Source organism: Alligator mississippiensis, chromosome 3 (assembly GCF_030867095.1).
Source record: "Alligator mississippiensis isolate rAllMis1 chromosome 3, rAllMis1, whole genome shotgun sequence".
In the NCBI taxonomy this organism is placed as follows: Eukaryota; Metazoa; Chordata; order Crocodylia; family Alligatoridae; genus Alligator; species Alligator mississippiensis.
In genome coordinates, this window is record NC_081826.1 from 138,227,815 (window position 1) to 138,244,224 (window position 16,410).

The 16,410-nt window shown below is 42.9% G+C and overlaps 1 protein-coding gene across 2 annotated transcripts in view; it reads left to right on the top strand.

Moving 5' to 3' along the window:
• Positions 1–16,110, top strand: part of ADCY2 (adenylate cyclase 2) — a 430,081-nt gene extending 413,971 nt beyond the window's left edge. For both annotated transcript variants that reach the window (XM_006274493.3, XM_019491125.2), the window contains 3 exons: positions 6,282–6,396; positions 11,901–12,025; positions 15,282–16,110. In XM_006274493.3, the coding sequence (XP_006274555.2) occupies positions 6,282–6,396; positions 11,901–12,025; positions 15,282–15,434 (393 nt within the window). In that variant the 3' untranslated portion in view covers positions 15,435–16,110. The remainder of the gene's footprint in view (positions 1–6,281; positions 6,397–11,900; positions 12,026–15,281) is intronic.
• The last annotated feature ends 300 nt before the right edge of the window (positions 16,111–16,410 follow it).

A 16,410-nucleotide genomic window follows, 5' to 3' on the forward strand; every position in this document is an offset into this window, starting at 1 on the left:
TGATTGGTGGCCTGGATAATGATAGCTGAAGTTGAGATTGAAATGCACTGTAACTGCACAGCAAATATCTCTGAATTGCTCCACACTGTAGTCAAAGTTGTGACTGATCACAGTGTATAAGATATACTCAAAACTCAGACTAGGTTTAAAATAGTTTGATCAGGTCCTGAGGACAGCAGAGCCAGGCCAGCTCAGGGTTTCAGCCCAAGTTGCAAAGTCTTCCCGGGGTCATGGGCTATTGACCTACACTGAGCTCCATATTGCCACTGTTTCCTTGTGACCAGTACCTGAATGTGAATTACAAACAGAACGAGTACTTTAGCAGCCACAGTAAAAGAAAACAAACTTTATATGTATGAAAAAATTAAGATTTCATATTTTCCCACATCTTTTTCAAAATTGTGTGGCCGGGTAAGTATTGTAAATCATTCCAGCACATAAAAATGTATGCAGTTTCAGGACAAATATTAACATAATAAATAAATATAAAGGTAGCCAGAAGGGAAACCCAGTCCAAAGGAAGTCCAGTACCCTGTTAATTAACAGTACTGTATAGAGTGTATGACAAAATTTAGCTACAGTAGGCTGCACTTGCTGTCTCAACAGTTTTTCACTTTAGTTCACTACCTCTTTTCCAGAACTAATGGGTGCTTCACAGTCCCTATTCATACAAATACCATAGGCATGATTCTCCTGCTGGTACTATTGAACATCAGGATTCACAACATTCACATAAGCTGCTGACACCAGCATTAATGAGAGCCATATCATTTAAAAAAAATTGCATGCCATTCGGTTGGTCTTGAACATTGATGCTGCTTGTCACTGAACAGTAAGGCCTAGATCCTATTCCATCTTGGCTAGGGACACACATTACACATAAACCAGTTTAAGTGATCAGAAACTGGTTTAAACCTGTGACAGAATGGAAAACTAGTTTCAAAATGGCTGAAACCAGTTTGAGATAAACCTGGTTGAATGCACTATCAGACTTAACTGATTTGGCTCAAGTGTCTATGTGTGAGCCTATTCCACCCTGTTCAAGTCCCTAAATATAATTAATACATCTACTTTTGTAAGATGCATCATCTGACCCTTATCACTGGCTAAGTCTATACAAAATGCTGACTGTGCAGTAGCCCATGACTATTGCTCAGTAGCGTCGCGTGGTAGGAAGTGTGATGCAATGCTACTGCACAGTAGTCACAAGCTATTGCACAGTCAGCATCACAAAAGAGCTGTTCCTCAGCGTTACTGCGTAGTAACTCTGGTTACCGCACTGACATTTAGTACTTGTTTATACTAAAGACACAGCCACTGAGTTGTAAAAAAGCAGCCAGAATGAGGAGGACCCACCTTTTGGGTTAACAGTTTTTTCAGTGATTAAAGCAGGATGGAATGGAATTGAACCTAGGTACTTAAACCCGCTTAACATACACAGTAGTATCCAGGCCTAGTTGAGACATCTGTGACACATTTAAACCAAGGCACTAATGCTGAAGACCAACAGGCCACCGGTCTCCTAGCATACACGTAAAACAATGAAATGTCATATTCCAGACAATTTTCAGTAACCTGATTGATATGAAACAAATTCAGTAGGTTTTCTTCTCAGTAGCTTTTCTTTGAATAAATTGATTTCCTGTTCTGCAACAACACTTGAATATTTTTGCTAAATATTTTTTTACACTCTGCTAATATTTACTTGTATAATAATCATTTAGCAGCTTGTGACCTGAGTTAAATCACTGTTAGTAAATCATGGAATGTAATTTTTGTGCTCTGAGTGCAACAGGCTACTTCAGTCATGTTTTCCATTACTATTGGAAACTAAATTTCAGTGGAGCTCAATAAGAATAACTGTTTATCCATTAATGCCTGCCAATAATAATCTTTTTTTCAGAGAGGAAGAAATTTTTCTCGTGGAAAGAGAAGAGACTGTGATGTAGTACTGCTGGGATTGAATTTTACTCATTGTCTGAGTTTGGTCGAATTATTTGACCTTGTAACTTAAATATACCTATTTTACAGAAGAGTATAAGAAAAGCACTGTGCATTTAAGTAACCCATGACTGTAAAGAGTTCTGGTATTCTTATATGGATAGAAATGCAAAGCATTTTCTATTTCAGAGGTGGCCAACTTGAGACATGGATGTCACAAGTGGCATGAGCAGCCTGTGTGTGGGGCACATGGCAGATTGGGGAGCAGGCAGGCAGCACAGAGCAACAGAGCAGGAAGGAGAAAGCATTGAAGCAGATTTGGAAGGGAAAGGAGATCAGTGACACTCAGGAAGGGTATGGGGCTAATATGTGGTACACCTGCCAAAAAAGGTTAGCCCTCACTGCTCTATTTAACAGTAATTGGTTTATGTATATTGCCTTCAGTCATTGAGCTTGCTAGAACTTTATTCAGTCTATGTGAAAGAGTTGATATTTGCTCACCACTTGGCAGCAAATGCTCCTATTTTATTTATGAAAATGTGCAACAAAGTTCCTGACTTTAATATCTGTCTTGTCATCCCCACACTGATTACCTACAAGAATTAAAAACATTTCTATGTTAACTTAAAGATTCCTCCCCTCTACCCAGCAAGTTTATAAGACTACCAAGGCTAGACATACAAATATAAACGGGCAAAACAATGATCCGCATGACCGATGGCTGCCATCAAAGAAAGTCTCTTGGTTGATGGATGATGTGATGCAGCCAAAAACAGCAGCAACAAAAACAATAATAGAACTAGAGAGAGAATTTAAATCACGTCTAAAGAACTGTTCAGTGCCTCTTTGAACTGAGTAGTTATACTGTTAATCCTTATACAGATGTTCAGTTTCTCCTGAGAGAGTTGCTGCTCTCTCCAGGAGAAACCACAAGTGTACACATGTTCAGGCTTCCCTCCCTCCCTCCCTCCCCCCCCCCCCCCCAAGTAAAAATGACTGCTTCAAAAGAAAAATAAACAGGGAATAACCAGCGTTAAATCACTGCAAGGGGAGTTTTATCTCAGACAGTGAATGTCTGTACATGGTGTCTTCTCTCAGAAGAGAGCACAATCCTCCAGCATCTACCTCCCACTGCCAAGGGGGCTGTGTGTCACTTACCAGACTCTGCTGCTCCAGCAGAGAGCAAAACATGCCCCCTTCACAATCCCCACACTGTGCTGCAGAGAAACACGAGTTGACCATAGGCAGTTTAGGTCAGCCAATCAGGGCTACCCTATGCACTGCTGCCATCTGTCATTAGACAGACTAAGAGAGCCTGCAGAGCAAGCTGAGATTTATACATAGCCCCCTCCTCTCCTCCCCTACCCCCTCTTCCCCACCCCCACCCCCAGCTGCACAGTGTCAGCACTGCAAGTTCTCTACTCTTCAGGGCCACAGCATTCAAATGTCTGTACTTGCAGCTCTGGGTAAGTTTTTCCACCAGGAGAACAAACTTGGGAGAATTCTCCCAGACTATTTGAATGTGTGCACACAGCTTCAGTCTATTTGGTACTGAAGAAATGTCCATTTCAGATCACCATCAGAATCAGCATTGATTGGCCTGCTTCTGTGTTGGCAGGCTAATCACAAATGTGAAAGAAAAAATGAACATGGAGACTCATCTATTTTCCCAGCCAAATACGATTCCTACAAGGTTGGGTTTGTGTTACTGGAGTGAAAAGCCAGTACTGCCACTTTCTATGCCAGGGGCAGGCAATTATTTTAGGTGGAGGGCCTCTTAACAAATTTTGGTGAGCTGTCAGGGGCCACATAGGTAACCCTGCCCCTTGACAGTTGCCCCACCCCCTGGTCTCCACATTGGGACTGGAAGTCCTACCCCCAAACCTTGATCTTTGCTACCAGAAGTCCCTCTCCTTGCTGACCCCTCCTACCCCCCACAAATACTCCTTTTGGGAAGGGGGGGTTGCCATCTTAGACCCAGAAAAAAAACAAATCTTACACTAGAAGTCAAACACCTACTATAATATATTTTAATTTTATTGCAAAAAATATTTCTCATGACTTGTGATTGTGTACTGTATATAGAAGGGATTGCATAATAACTCACAAACAAAATCTTCCTCTTATATTGTGCATGTATGGTGGGGTGTGGCTGAGGGTGGTGGGGTGTGTATGGTGGTGTGTGTGTGTATTGGGTGTGGGAATGTGGGGGGGTTGTGAGAGGGTGTGGCTGTATGTGCGGGGGCATAGAGTATGTTGGGGTATATGTCTATGTTGATGGGAGTTGTGGGGGTAGGGTGTGAGTGTGGGAGGGAGGGGAGGGGTGTAGGGACCCCCCACACACACTCCCCCCATGGCATGCAGCCCCCACTGCTGGCAGCAGCAGCAGGTGGGGAGCTCAGTGTGCTCATGTCTGGCGCAGGTGTCCAGTGGGGCATGGCTCTGGCCAGGACTGCATCGGGGGGAGAGGGGGGAGCACAGCTTTCCTGGCTATCTCTAACACCGGGGCTCCACACCACATGCTGCACACTTGCAGTTCCCACACTCACAGTGCGGGAAGCCCCGTGCTGGAGCTTGCTGCCTTCACTACCCCAGCTGTGCAGGCATAGCACAGAGCCCCAGCAAGAGAGGCAGCCAGTACTGTGCTGGGGCTGACAAGTATTCTTGACGAGTAGCCTTGCACTCATGGCCAAATATATAGTTGTGTAGGCTGAGCATGTATACCATATTTTATGTGTGTGCTCCTAATGGATGTGTAGCAGCTTTGAACACCTAAAAAATAGAGTCAGCCACAATCTATGACTACCAGACTTACCCATAGGAGTGAGGAAAGGTCCTGAGTGTGCCCACAGGGCAGAGACTAGAGTACTAGTCTTCCGTCACCCAGAGGAGAACTGGACTTCTTATCTCCAGCCTCACTTTCCAACCACCACACCCCATTTCAACCATTATTCATTGCTTTCTTCAGTGCTTTTGAAGCTAAGCCACTAACATAATCATTGAAAAAAGGATGGAGGTACAGGAGGAAGCTTTTGTCCCACTGGGAGCAAGGATCTAGGCTAGAAGCCAGAGACCTCTCCCTTTCAGGCCAGTAACCACAGCACTGAGCCATATAGCCCTGGTTTGATTTCTTACTTTTAGCTACCAAATACCCTTCTGATGGCTACCCGGGGTCCAACTCCAAAAGAACCACTGGAAAAAAAACTGGGTAATGGCTGACCAGTGATGTGATAGTTAAAGTGTTGTGTTAGGAAGTCAAAGGTACCTAGGTTTAAATGCTCTCTGAGGCAGGTTGACCTAGAACCCAGGTCCTCTAGCCTCCTAGGCAAGTGCCCCAGCTACTCTGTTACTTGGTGAAAAGAAGGGAGTAAACACATACTCTCTCACACCAATTTATTCTGCAGTCAGAATCCATATCTATTAGTTCACACATGCAGGAATAGTTTTCATGTCCAAGAGTAGAATTCCTCCAGGTGTCTAAGTGCCGATAATGCCCAGTAGATGACTGAATCTAGAAACTTGGGGCACCTATACATGTGCCCAATGCCTGCTCCAATGCATGCTAATTAGCACATGTCAGAGCAGCCTTAGTTAATCAAGTCTGATGGTGTGTGCTAATTAGCCTGCAGGCTCAGCATCTTGTGTGTTAAGTGTCCTGGTACTTAAAAATGGCAGTGGGAGCACTTTAAAGCTTGTTGAACAAACTTTAGTTAAAGCGTCCCCAGCACCATTTTGAAGTGTGGGATCCTGAATACACAGGATGCTGCAGGCGCTTTAATTAGAGTGGCTCCCAAGGACCACTATAATTAAAGTGCCCCACACTCACTCAGGAGCAGATGGAAAGACATGATTGGAGGACCAGGAAGGGAATCCAAATGGGGTAGCTCATTATCTCAGCGTGATGACCTGGAATCTCTAACAGGCACACCGTTCATTAACAAGTGTTTTACCTGTATATACTGGATTTACTAAAACCAGTTATACTCATAAAATAGAAGATAATTATCAAACTCAAAGATGTTTTACATCTGGCTTAATATAGTTTAATATAGTTTATAAATATCTACATAGGAGAGGATTTCATTTGCACACACACCAGCCTACCCTGGACATATTATGCCTTATCACATAAGTAAAACCAGACTGTTTCTACCAGCAAGTACTACCTACCATAGCATAATTGTTTCTGTTGTATGACTATATATTGAAGAGCTTAGCATTTTGTTCATTCTGTTTATTCTGTTTTTCATGTATTTATATCTCTATTGACTGAGATTAAAGAAAATGCTTTGATGATTCTAGTTATGTGAATTCTTGTTTGTATGCTTGTTTAAATTTAGGAGCCAGAACGACAGTACCTGCACATTGGAACTATGGTGGAGTTTGCATTTGCCTTAGTGGCAAAGCTGGATGTCATAAACAAGCATTCATTCAATGACTTCAAGTTACGAGTAGGTATGTAGCACAAGGTATTTATAAGAAAATTCAGTAAGGGAGAAGTCATTTTGAAATATTAATACATCAAAATACTGGTAATACCTAGCTAAAAGTAAAGCAGCAGCTTTTCCCTGTGTGAAGGGAGAATCAGTGATATTGCCAGTGATGTGACTTACAGCTGAAGCTGTTTCTCTCAAGTTTACATCCAAGAACTGAGGGATTCACAAGTAGAAGCTGTTTTGAAAAAAAATTGCCTATGTTCCTGCATTGTTTTTATGATAAACCTATGCTCTTTTTTTCTAAATATTTGTAAATATTTAAAACTATTCAAAACTACAGTGGCAGAAGAGGCAAAAAGAAAATTTGAGGGGAATTTTCAAAAAGCACATAACTAAGCGAGGACAAGTCTCTGAAAGTCAATGCAAAAAATCCAAAGACAAATGCATAAAAATCCCGCTCTTTGCCTAGTGTGCAGGAACAGAGTCCTATTTCCTAATACAGTGGTAACCACTCATTTAATCCTTTCCTGGCATTTTTTTAAACTAATACAAAGACCAGTAGTGCTCTAATCTGTTTTTTCTAAAATATGTACATATCTAATTCTCTGGCTTTAAATCCAACGTACCAGAAAAAAAGAAACTTCTGATCCTTTCATTTCAAAAACACTGGGCTTTGCTTACAGAGGGTCACAGACATTTGAAGCCGAGGCAGAACTGGTGATATATTGTCCACTTCTCCTGATAACACTTGAGGTGCCAAATTGCTAATGTGTAAAGATCTGTAAGTCAGTTCTGTTTTAGAATATCACTTATACATCGGTTTCTATCTCCTTCTTTGAACGTATCATGACACATTCTAAAAATTCAGAGTTATCATCAGTGAACCAGATAAACACAAAAAAATGAGTTCCTGTTGGCAGAGTCCCATGTGTTCCAAGGTTTTAATTTCCTTGCAATAAGGCTCAATAGTTTTTAATGCAACATGTAATTCAAAAAGTGTGAAATGTAAGCAGTGTATGAATATTGGAAACCTATAAATCTATCCTGTGAACATGTCTGAAGTATCTGGTTTCTAATTAGACAGAAGTTAGCCACCTTTCTAGTCTTTTTCTTGCTGTGCAGTTCTTATTCTTCCTACTGCTTCTGCTCTCATGTTTAGTTCACAGTGCCACCCAATGGCGAAAGTTTGCCATTAGCTCAGCGTGTTGTATTGATGTATGCCTAAAACATCCTTCGCTAATATTCTTTATATCATACGCCACAGCTAAAATGAATAATGATACAGTGATGAAGTTTCTCCATCTCTCCTCCATTAAGTAAGATAATAATGAGTTGATCAAAAGATGGAGAATTACGAGGTTTCTGTATGAAGTGGAAACCACCAGTACCATTAATGGCTCAGTTCAAACAACAGAATTAAGGCAGTGGAGCTGTGTGTGATGAAAAACAGCTCATGAGCATTAAACCTGCAGCCTGATTACAGCAAAGCAGATTTAACTGGGGGTGAAATGACAGGACAAAGTTTTTCTTTTGGAAAAAAGAAAAGTGGTGTTTCCTGGTGACTCCTACACTGTGTGCTTTATAGTCCATAAAAGTTACACCTCTTTGCTTAAGTGGGGATGGCGATGGTGTGAAAAAGTTAAAAAAACTCACAAAACTCATCACAGGTGGCACAAAGTCACGTTCAGCAGGCACAGAATTTGGCTGAAATATTGGTTTTGTGCTTTTTCTGTGTGTATCATAGCAAAGCTCTTGCAGTGATGATGCACACGAACATGAAAGCAAGGTAAGCTATTTTGGATTTTGAGCTTCCCTATCTCACATCTAGGTTTAGGCAATCTGACTGATGAATTCATACAAACCCTTAGCCAAAGATCCCAAGGGTGGCCAGGGTCAACGTCAGGGGGTCAGAAACCAAGCCAGGGCCAAAATGCAGAGTAAGGTCAGGGAGCAAGCCAGGTTAGATACCTGTGAGAGCCACATTTCAACAACCCAAGATGTGAAGCAGAGGCAGAGGTCAGAGTCCAAGTAGGGTCAGCAATGAGTGATCAGATCTAGAAGCAGGACCCGGAGGCAAGGAAACAACAGGGCAGTGCAAGAGCAACAGGAGCCTTTTTGTCCAGACGGGTCCCCCAGGAAACAGGAAGACTTACATAGGCAGGAGGACCCAATCTGGGGCTGGGAGCCCCAGGGCAATCAGGGGCCAGTGGTGGAAGGCCTTTGCCTAGTAGGGCCCCTTGCCTTGTCATTCTTCTTTGGCCTAGTGGAGGGCTGAGCTCATCCTTGGTCCCAGGGTTAGGGGGTCAGAACCGGATCCTGACATTCCCCCTCTAGCTGTTTTGTGCTAATGTTAACAGCGGTCCGTGCTTGTGTCGCTGCAGCTGGTTTCCATGGAGACCCCAGCAGTGACAGTGCCTGACAGCACAGGGTCTGGGTTTCAATGGAGACCAGCCCAGCAGCACTGGCAGGGCACGTGAATGAGCGGGGAGCTGCTCTGAAGCCAGGGCTGGGATCTTGCAGGTGGGTGACAGCGTGGGCCGGAGCCAGGGCAGAGCTGCCACGGGCCTGATCCAGCCCACAGGCCAGACTTTGCCTGCCGTTCGTCTAAAGTATTTAGGTGTTTTCAGTTTCAGAGGTGTCAGTTACCTTCTCCGTAAATCATGTCTCCAAGGGATTACATCTGGCAGACCTGAAGTAATAAAAAACAAGGGAGCGGGTCTGCTTTGGCTATTATGCCTGATACAGGGGGTTTTGCCTTTTGACGTCAATCTAGCAAAGCTTCTCAGAAAATTGTTAAAGGAATATACTCAGAAGCAAAGGAACAGAACACAAATCCATAAAGGGATTTAGGCACTTGACTTCCATTTCCACCAATAAAGTCCAACACTGAGATCCTCAAGCCTCCATTTGGCTGAAGCCTGACACCTAACCCTGTGGGCATGTACATTTCCTAAGGGCTAGGTCCACAAAAGGATTTAGGCGCTTAAGTCAAACCCGACTCTGATGTTAGTCCTCAGGGCCAAAATTATGATCCTGAAGAACCCTAACGAGCTGCTATCAAGCTTGGAAATGCCCACATGCTGTCCTTCAGTTTTAGACATGAGTTCCCCAGGTGCCTTCAGAACTCTTTTGGGACATGTTTATACATATCCAAACACTAGCCTCCAAGCTCCAGGTTCCCTCATCTTGTTCAAGGCACCTCGAGGAAATCAGGATCCATGCAGAATGCAGAGGCCATGGCTTTCTTTCAGAATGGAGGAGGAGTGGCTAGAGCACTCTTCCAGGATAGGGGAGACCTGGGTTCAGTTCCTGTTAGGTTTCCAGACAATTCAAACTCACAGTGTCCATCTCACAAAGGTGCATCCTAATTACAGAGCAATAGGATACTCTGGGGAGGGCTGTTTTCCATCCTTCCTATTAAACCTGTTTCACTTTCTATGGAATAACTAACTGGCCTTGGGCAAAAGGAAGAAGATGAGATACTGAGTGACAGTATAACTCAATGTCAGGGTATTTGTCTAAAAATGGAACACCTGTATCCCAGCCCCTGCTCCAACAAATATTTAAGTATTATTACACAGTGGAATAACGTGAAGAGCAAAGATAAAGAGCACACCACTCCAAACTACAGGATTTCCTTGGAAGTAAGAGATGTGGGTTCAAGTGCACCCAGCTAGAGAAGGGGTTTGAATCGGAATCTCAGTCTTCCAGATATGCAATTAGACATTGAATGCCATGCACAGAGAGGGGCTTGACCCTTAGGCCTTCAGCTTAGGCATGAGCGACTGGTGCCTCTTGAGTCTGGGGGGACACCTGCAGATGCCAGTGGGGATGGAGCTGGTAAGCACCCACAGAAGCCATTGGCAGTGGGGATGGCCCTCTTGGGGCTGGGGGCATGTGCCCCCCCTTGCCTCCCCTACCAGTCGCCCATTAGCTGAGGCCTCACAAGACGCTGGCTTTTGTGGATCCCATTCGAGCGGCCTCTTTTTCCCTATGTAATGTATAGGGAGCCAGGTATCTGAGTCAGGGACATGAATTCCCTTAAGCAGCAGGGCACGTAATGTTTAGGTGCTGCAAAGTTGAGCTTTATGGAACTTGCCTCCTATTGTATGGGATTTTTGCTATTGCCTAGGTTATATGGCAACAGCATCTTCCTTCAGAAACTCTGGCAGGTTTATAGCCTGGTTTATAGCCTGTGCCACCACAGGTTTATAGCCTGTGCCACAGGCAAGTTTATAGCCTGTGCCACTACGTTTTGACCACTGTTTTTTTCCAGGCTAGATGAGCTTACCTACATTACTGTCACACTGACATTTTTGTTGCATGATGCTTTTACAAATGTGGGGTGCTTTTCTTCAAGGTTCTAATGTATATGTTAAGATAGGGGCTGTATATAACAAAAACCTGATTCATTACTGAGGTACCAATCTCATGCTTGGAGTTTAGTTTGGTTTATTCTTTTTAATTATATAATCCATAGTCTGGAGTATATTTGTTGCATTACAAACTGCCCTTGATCCATAGTAGTTTCCCCCCTCTGGACAGGAACTGGCTCTTATATTGTAATGAAATGCAGTCATTATGGTAAGAAGAAATGCAAAACTCTAGAACTCTTGGTTCAGAGATGATACTTTTTATTAGACCAACTAAGAGATCAAAAAAAGTATCTTCTTCTGCAAGCTTTTGGGTGCACACGCCCTTCCTCAGGCTCAGGGAAAATTAAAGATGGTAAAAAGTCCTCATAGGTAGAAAATAAACTTCATTTTTGCACGAAGGAAAGTAAAGGTGGAAGTTTGTTCCTCTGGGTCCATAAGACTATCTTTGTGAGTTGCTCTTTAGTTATTGAAAATGCACTCTTTCTCTTCCTGCTGCTTTCCCTATTATCAAAGTCTCCTTCCCCCATTCTCAGTGACCTCAGGATCTCAGAATTACTGCAGGATTGAGATGCCCAAGGTGTCTTGGGGAGGCTCTGTATTATCTTATTCAGCTCTCAAGAGAGTCTCCTAACATTGTTACAACACACTGAAGGTATGAGTGGAATCGTGTAGATTTATGGATTAATCTAAACAGTCTAGGTCAATCCTATAAATAAAAGAGCACCCACTGAAAAGATTGAAAGCATCCAAGAGCACAGTAGTCTACTTCATATTTCAAAAGCAGAGTGAACTGTAAATACAGCTTGATTCAGTCAGCATTTGTTTATAGAGAAGGGGAATCCCATTAATTAAAATTAGGAATAGTAGGAAATTCTGGTACACCTGTTTAATCAAAAATAGATGGTCTCTCTAAAATGCCTTTCTCACAATGTGTAATGATGGCAGTAGTGACTTATTAAGAAACTTGTGGAAAAAATAGACCTAAGAGGCTTTCTGTGAAATATAATGAAATGGACTAACAGATGGAATTTATATTCAAATATAATAAATACTGGCATGCCATTTACTGGTTATTTGGCCAACTGCACTACTTGTTGCTTACTTGGAGCAGCTTTTATATTAATGAAAAATGTGTGCTACTTTTCAGGCATTAACCATGGACCTGTAATAGCCGGAGTCATTGGAGCTCAAAAACCACAGTACGACATTTGGGGTAACACAGTAAATGTGGCTAGCAGGATGGACAGCACAGGCATTCTAGATAAGATACAGGTATCTCTTTTTTTCGTGTTACTGTTTAAACTTGTTCCTTCAGTTTTGGAAGCATGGCCTGCAAGTTTATTGAATAAGAGAATCAATGAAAGAATATCCCCACCAACTCACATTAGAGAGTAGAAAAGCAGCTGCTTATGCACCTTGCAGAAGAATCAGGATTCAAAATAGGGTGACCATATGAAACAATGTGAAATTTGGGACACTGACCCCCCCACCTTTGCCGGCTACATGGAGTCAATGGCCCACTAATGACCCAGTGGGCATGTCTACTCATGCAGGCATTAAAGCACAATAATGCTGTGTTACTGTACTTTGAGGCATCTATACATGCATCTACATGTGTGCAGTAACTAATCGGTTGTAAATTTGATGCCTGCATGATGCAGGCATCAAACTTACGCTCAAATCAGCATAAGTCACCATATTTACAGTGCAGTACTGGCATGTATGTTTAGATGCACATCTGTACTGTGCAGTAATTCCAGTTACTGCACAGTAAATGTGCATGTGTAGATGTGCCCAGTGTTCTTTACTTCACAGTTATTAATAATCACCTGTGAGGTAGCAATTAGTGTTAATGGTCATTCCACTAATCAAGCTAACCTATTTTAGGGCAATTTTGCTCTCTGCAAAGGCTTTCTATTTCACAGCTCCTGCTGCTCTGCCTCTGTGCCCTGTGCTTGGGATGCTCATTTTAATTTTTACTGGCTAGCTGGGACCAGCCTCCAAAATCCAGGACTATCCCAGCCAGCCCAGGACATATGGTCACTCTAATTCAAAGACATTTCAGTAAAGCAAAAGAGCAGGACTGTTTGCTACTTCCATTCTAACCTTTCCCAAGGGAATCAAATTCTGCCTTGACAAAGGAGGAAAACACAGTGGAGAAAATTGTGAAGAGCTTTGAATGCTGTCCAACAAGAGATGCTGTCACAAAGAAAGCACACATTTGGATTTCATGAATTTAAAAAAATGATCAGGTAGAAGCAGCACTGTCTCTGCAGGGCACTTCTGATGCCCAGTGTTCCAAAAAAGGGAAAGAAAGTTAAATGTGTTTTATTGTACACAGAGGCTGTGTCCCCACATGCAGGCATGTGCACTTTGTGGTTCCAAAAACCACACGCAGGGAACATTAAAGTATGCCACATGCTCCAATTTGCAGTGCAGGGGCAAAACTTGCTACCAGTTTCCTGGTAGCAAAAAAACAACCCTAGAAAAAAAGTGACACAGCACACGCTACAATAGCATGTTCTGGAACAAACAGAGGCTTGGTCGTCCAGGGAGATGCTCTGGCTGCTAGCAGGAGTTTCTCCATTCCTTCATTTGTGCCCTGGCTGCTCCAGCAAACTGGGAGCCAGGAGGAGCTGGGCAAGGCTGTTTGTCCAAAGTGGGACTTAGTGTCCCACAGCAAAACATGTCCACAGGGGCATGCACTGCAGCACAAAGTAGTGACACAAATTTGTACCATTGTTTGTGCTGCTGCAGGTACATGCCCCTGCACATCTGGACGCGGCCAGAGGGCACATCTATATGAGACATTTCCTGCAGAGCTGCCTAATTAGCTCCACAGTAAAGTCTCTGCATCTACATATGTGGCCCTATTAGGTCACAGTAAACTAATAAACTCCACCTTACATTAGTACAGTAAAAGCTGTTATCCAGCATCCCCCCGGGAATGTGGGATGCTGGATAACAAAATAAACCAGTTAATTGAGTGGCCCCGGCCGCCGCTTCTCCCGCTGCATCTGAGGCATCCCTCCGCCCCTCCCACCACATTGCCACCCTTCCCGCAGGCCCCACAGGACAGGGAGGCAGGCCCCACACAGCCCCGCACAGCCTGTTATGCCCCTGAGCCATGGAGACTAGGCTGTGCAGGCTGCTTTGCCCCAGGCCACAGGGGTTCGGAGAAACCAGAAGTGCTGCAGTGGGCCACCCTAGTGCTCCCTGGCCATCCCAGCTCAATGTATTAGAGTCCTGGGCACACATGTAAATACAGTGCCCAGGAGCAATAAACTCTGGTGCAATATGTACTCGAGCTTATTGCTTTATATTAATTTCATGTGTAAATGCACCCAGAATTCAGCTCACCGGGCATCTACACATGCACCCAGTTGCACAGTGGTTACTGCACAATAATCTAGTTGATTGTGCAGTAACCAATGTTACTGCACAGCCCTAGCAGCCTATGGGTTGTTTCTGACCCTTCTATGAAGCACCAAGGAGCTACTGCGCAATAGCTCATTGCTACTGTGCTCTAGCATCAGCGTCACAGTTCATGCCTGCCAACGCTACATTGCCATAGTGATGAGCTACATCGCTGTAGCTTGTTGCTGCAGTGATGTAGCATCTCAAGTAGACACGGCCACTAAGCCATTTGCATCAAGTTAGCATCTGGGACCTGTAGATTAATAACAATGTATTCAGGGACCTTTATAGGCAGTGGGTTAGTTACCAGGTTTTGCTGGTTGGAAACCATTTTAACATCCAGGAACCACCTTTTTCTTCCTTTTCTATGTTGTGTAGCACAGTGAGGTGTTGAACCACACCTAGAGCTCCTACTCACTATAACAATAATAAAAACATCAACAACAACAATAATATTTTCTTATGGAAAAATTGAGAATAACTTTGGTTTCAAACTAGTGGCTGGCAAACATTTGTTCATGCTCCAAAGAAAAGTACGCAGCCCATCACAGTTCAGGTTATCCAGCAGCCTTTAATCAACGAGGGTTAATCCTAAAGTACTCTGACAAAGCGCAGCACACAATTGAGGGTGACATGCAGAGTGAGGAATAGGAGCTGTTCACACTAGGTCGTAAAGCCATGACCAGTGATGCTAACACCTTACTGTCACACCATTCATATAACCAAAGTACTTATAGGAATCAATGGAAGCAAGGCTGTGCTGAAAGGACAGATAACTCTTGAATGTCTGAAAAATGTCTGTGGAGTGTTGTCCTTTAGCTGAGGCAATAGTTACCCTCGCTTATATATATGTAGGGCCTTTGTTTTCAAACCTAGTCACAATATTTGTGATATTTACAGCATTATGCACTTAAGTCCAGTTATGGAGACCCTGAGTCAGCAGGTGCTCAAGATTAAAAATGGAGCCTCTTCAATATCTTACAAACATCATGACAACATCATGAGCACTCAGGACTGACTTTCTGTGCTAAATGCTAAGAGAATATTTTTCTTTTCTCTATCTGGGCTCATTATTTAAAAGAATAAACAAAACCACTGTATTGTGTTTCAGGTTACAGAGGAGACAAACAACATCTTGCAAACACTCGGGTATATGAGCACTTGCAGAGGAATAATAAATGTAAAAGGCAAAGGAGAACTGAAGACCTATTTTGTACATACTGAAATGACAAGATCCCTTTCACAAGGAAATGTGACATCCTGAAGAATATTTGTAGGTGTCAACTATAGCATATTTTCAGGAAAGTATCACGCACTTTTTTACTCCATTTTGGCCCTTAACATGAACATGCGTGTTATTTTCTGATATGTGGCACTTATTTTAATATGGCTGCAGAATAGTCCCATGGTCCATCATTACACACCTCAGTATTCTTATATTCCAGGACAGTTGTGATGTGTGCTATAGGACTGGAAGACTATATTGCCATTTGGGTTGTTGCTCCAAAGCAAGAAGAAAAGAATCAGGGATTGAGAAAGAGACTGAAAACGAAGGGACTGATACAGAAGGGACTAAAAGAAAATGGTTGTAATAAACAACACAAAAAAATCATAAGGCAATAAAGCTAGGGGTGCGTAATATTTTCTGATGCATGGTGTTTTCTGGAAAAATGCGGTAGCCTCCCTAATAGCATCCACTAGCCTGATATTACAATATACAGTATTTGTAAATAACTTGATTCTGTTCCGCCATACACAGTTTGGATGTTTCACCAGTTGCATCTCATAGGCAGTGACACGTCGGGGGCACCTTGTTGGCATTCTTTCCTGGAGACAGTCCTCACACTGCAGGACCAGTTTTGTACAAACGTGTCAAATGTTTTGATGCCATTGTCTTTTGTAAAGTTAATTCATTAAAAGTTTATATGTACTTTGTCTTACACTTCTAGTTTGTTTTGCTTTCTTCCACTTGGTTTCTCACCCTTTAATACTCACACTTCCTCTCTGCTACCATGTTTATTAATGGTTAGTGTTACACAGTATTAATAGTTCAAGATGATTATAGCACAAGGTCCCTCCCATCTTAAGTCAGTACTGTCACTTCACTGGGTGAGGAGAACAAACTTCTTTCCAAGTTTTGGCTCCTATGATAACACAAGCAATCTACCCCAAATGTATGAACACTCACAATGTGGGGAAGCCCAGAGGCAATGGTTAAGTTCATAAATTTCATAGATGTT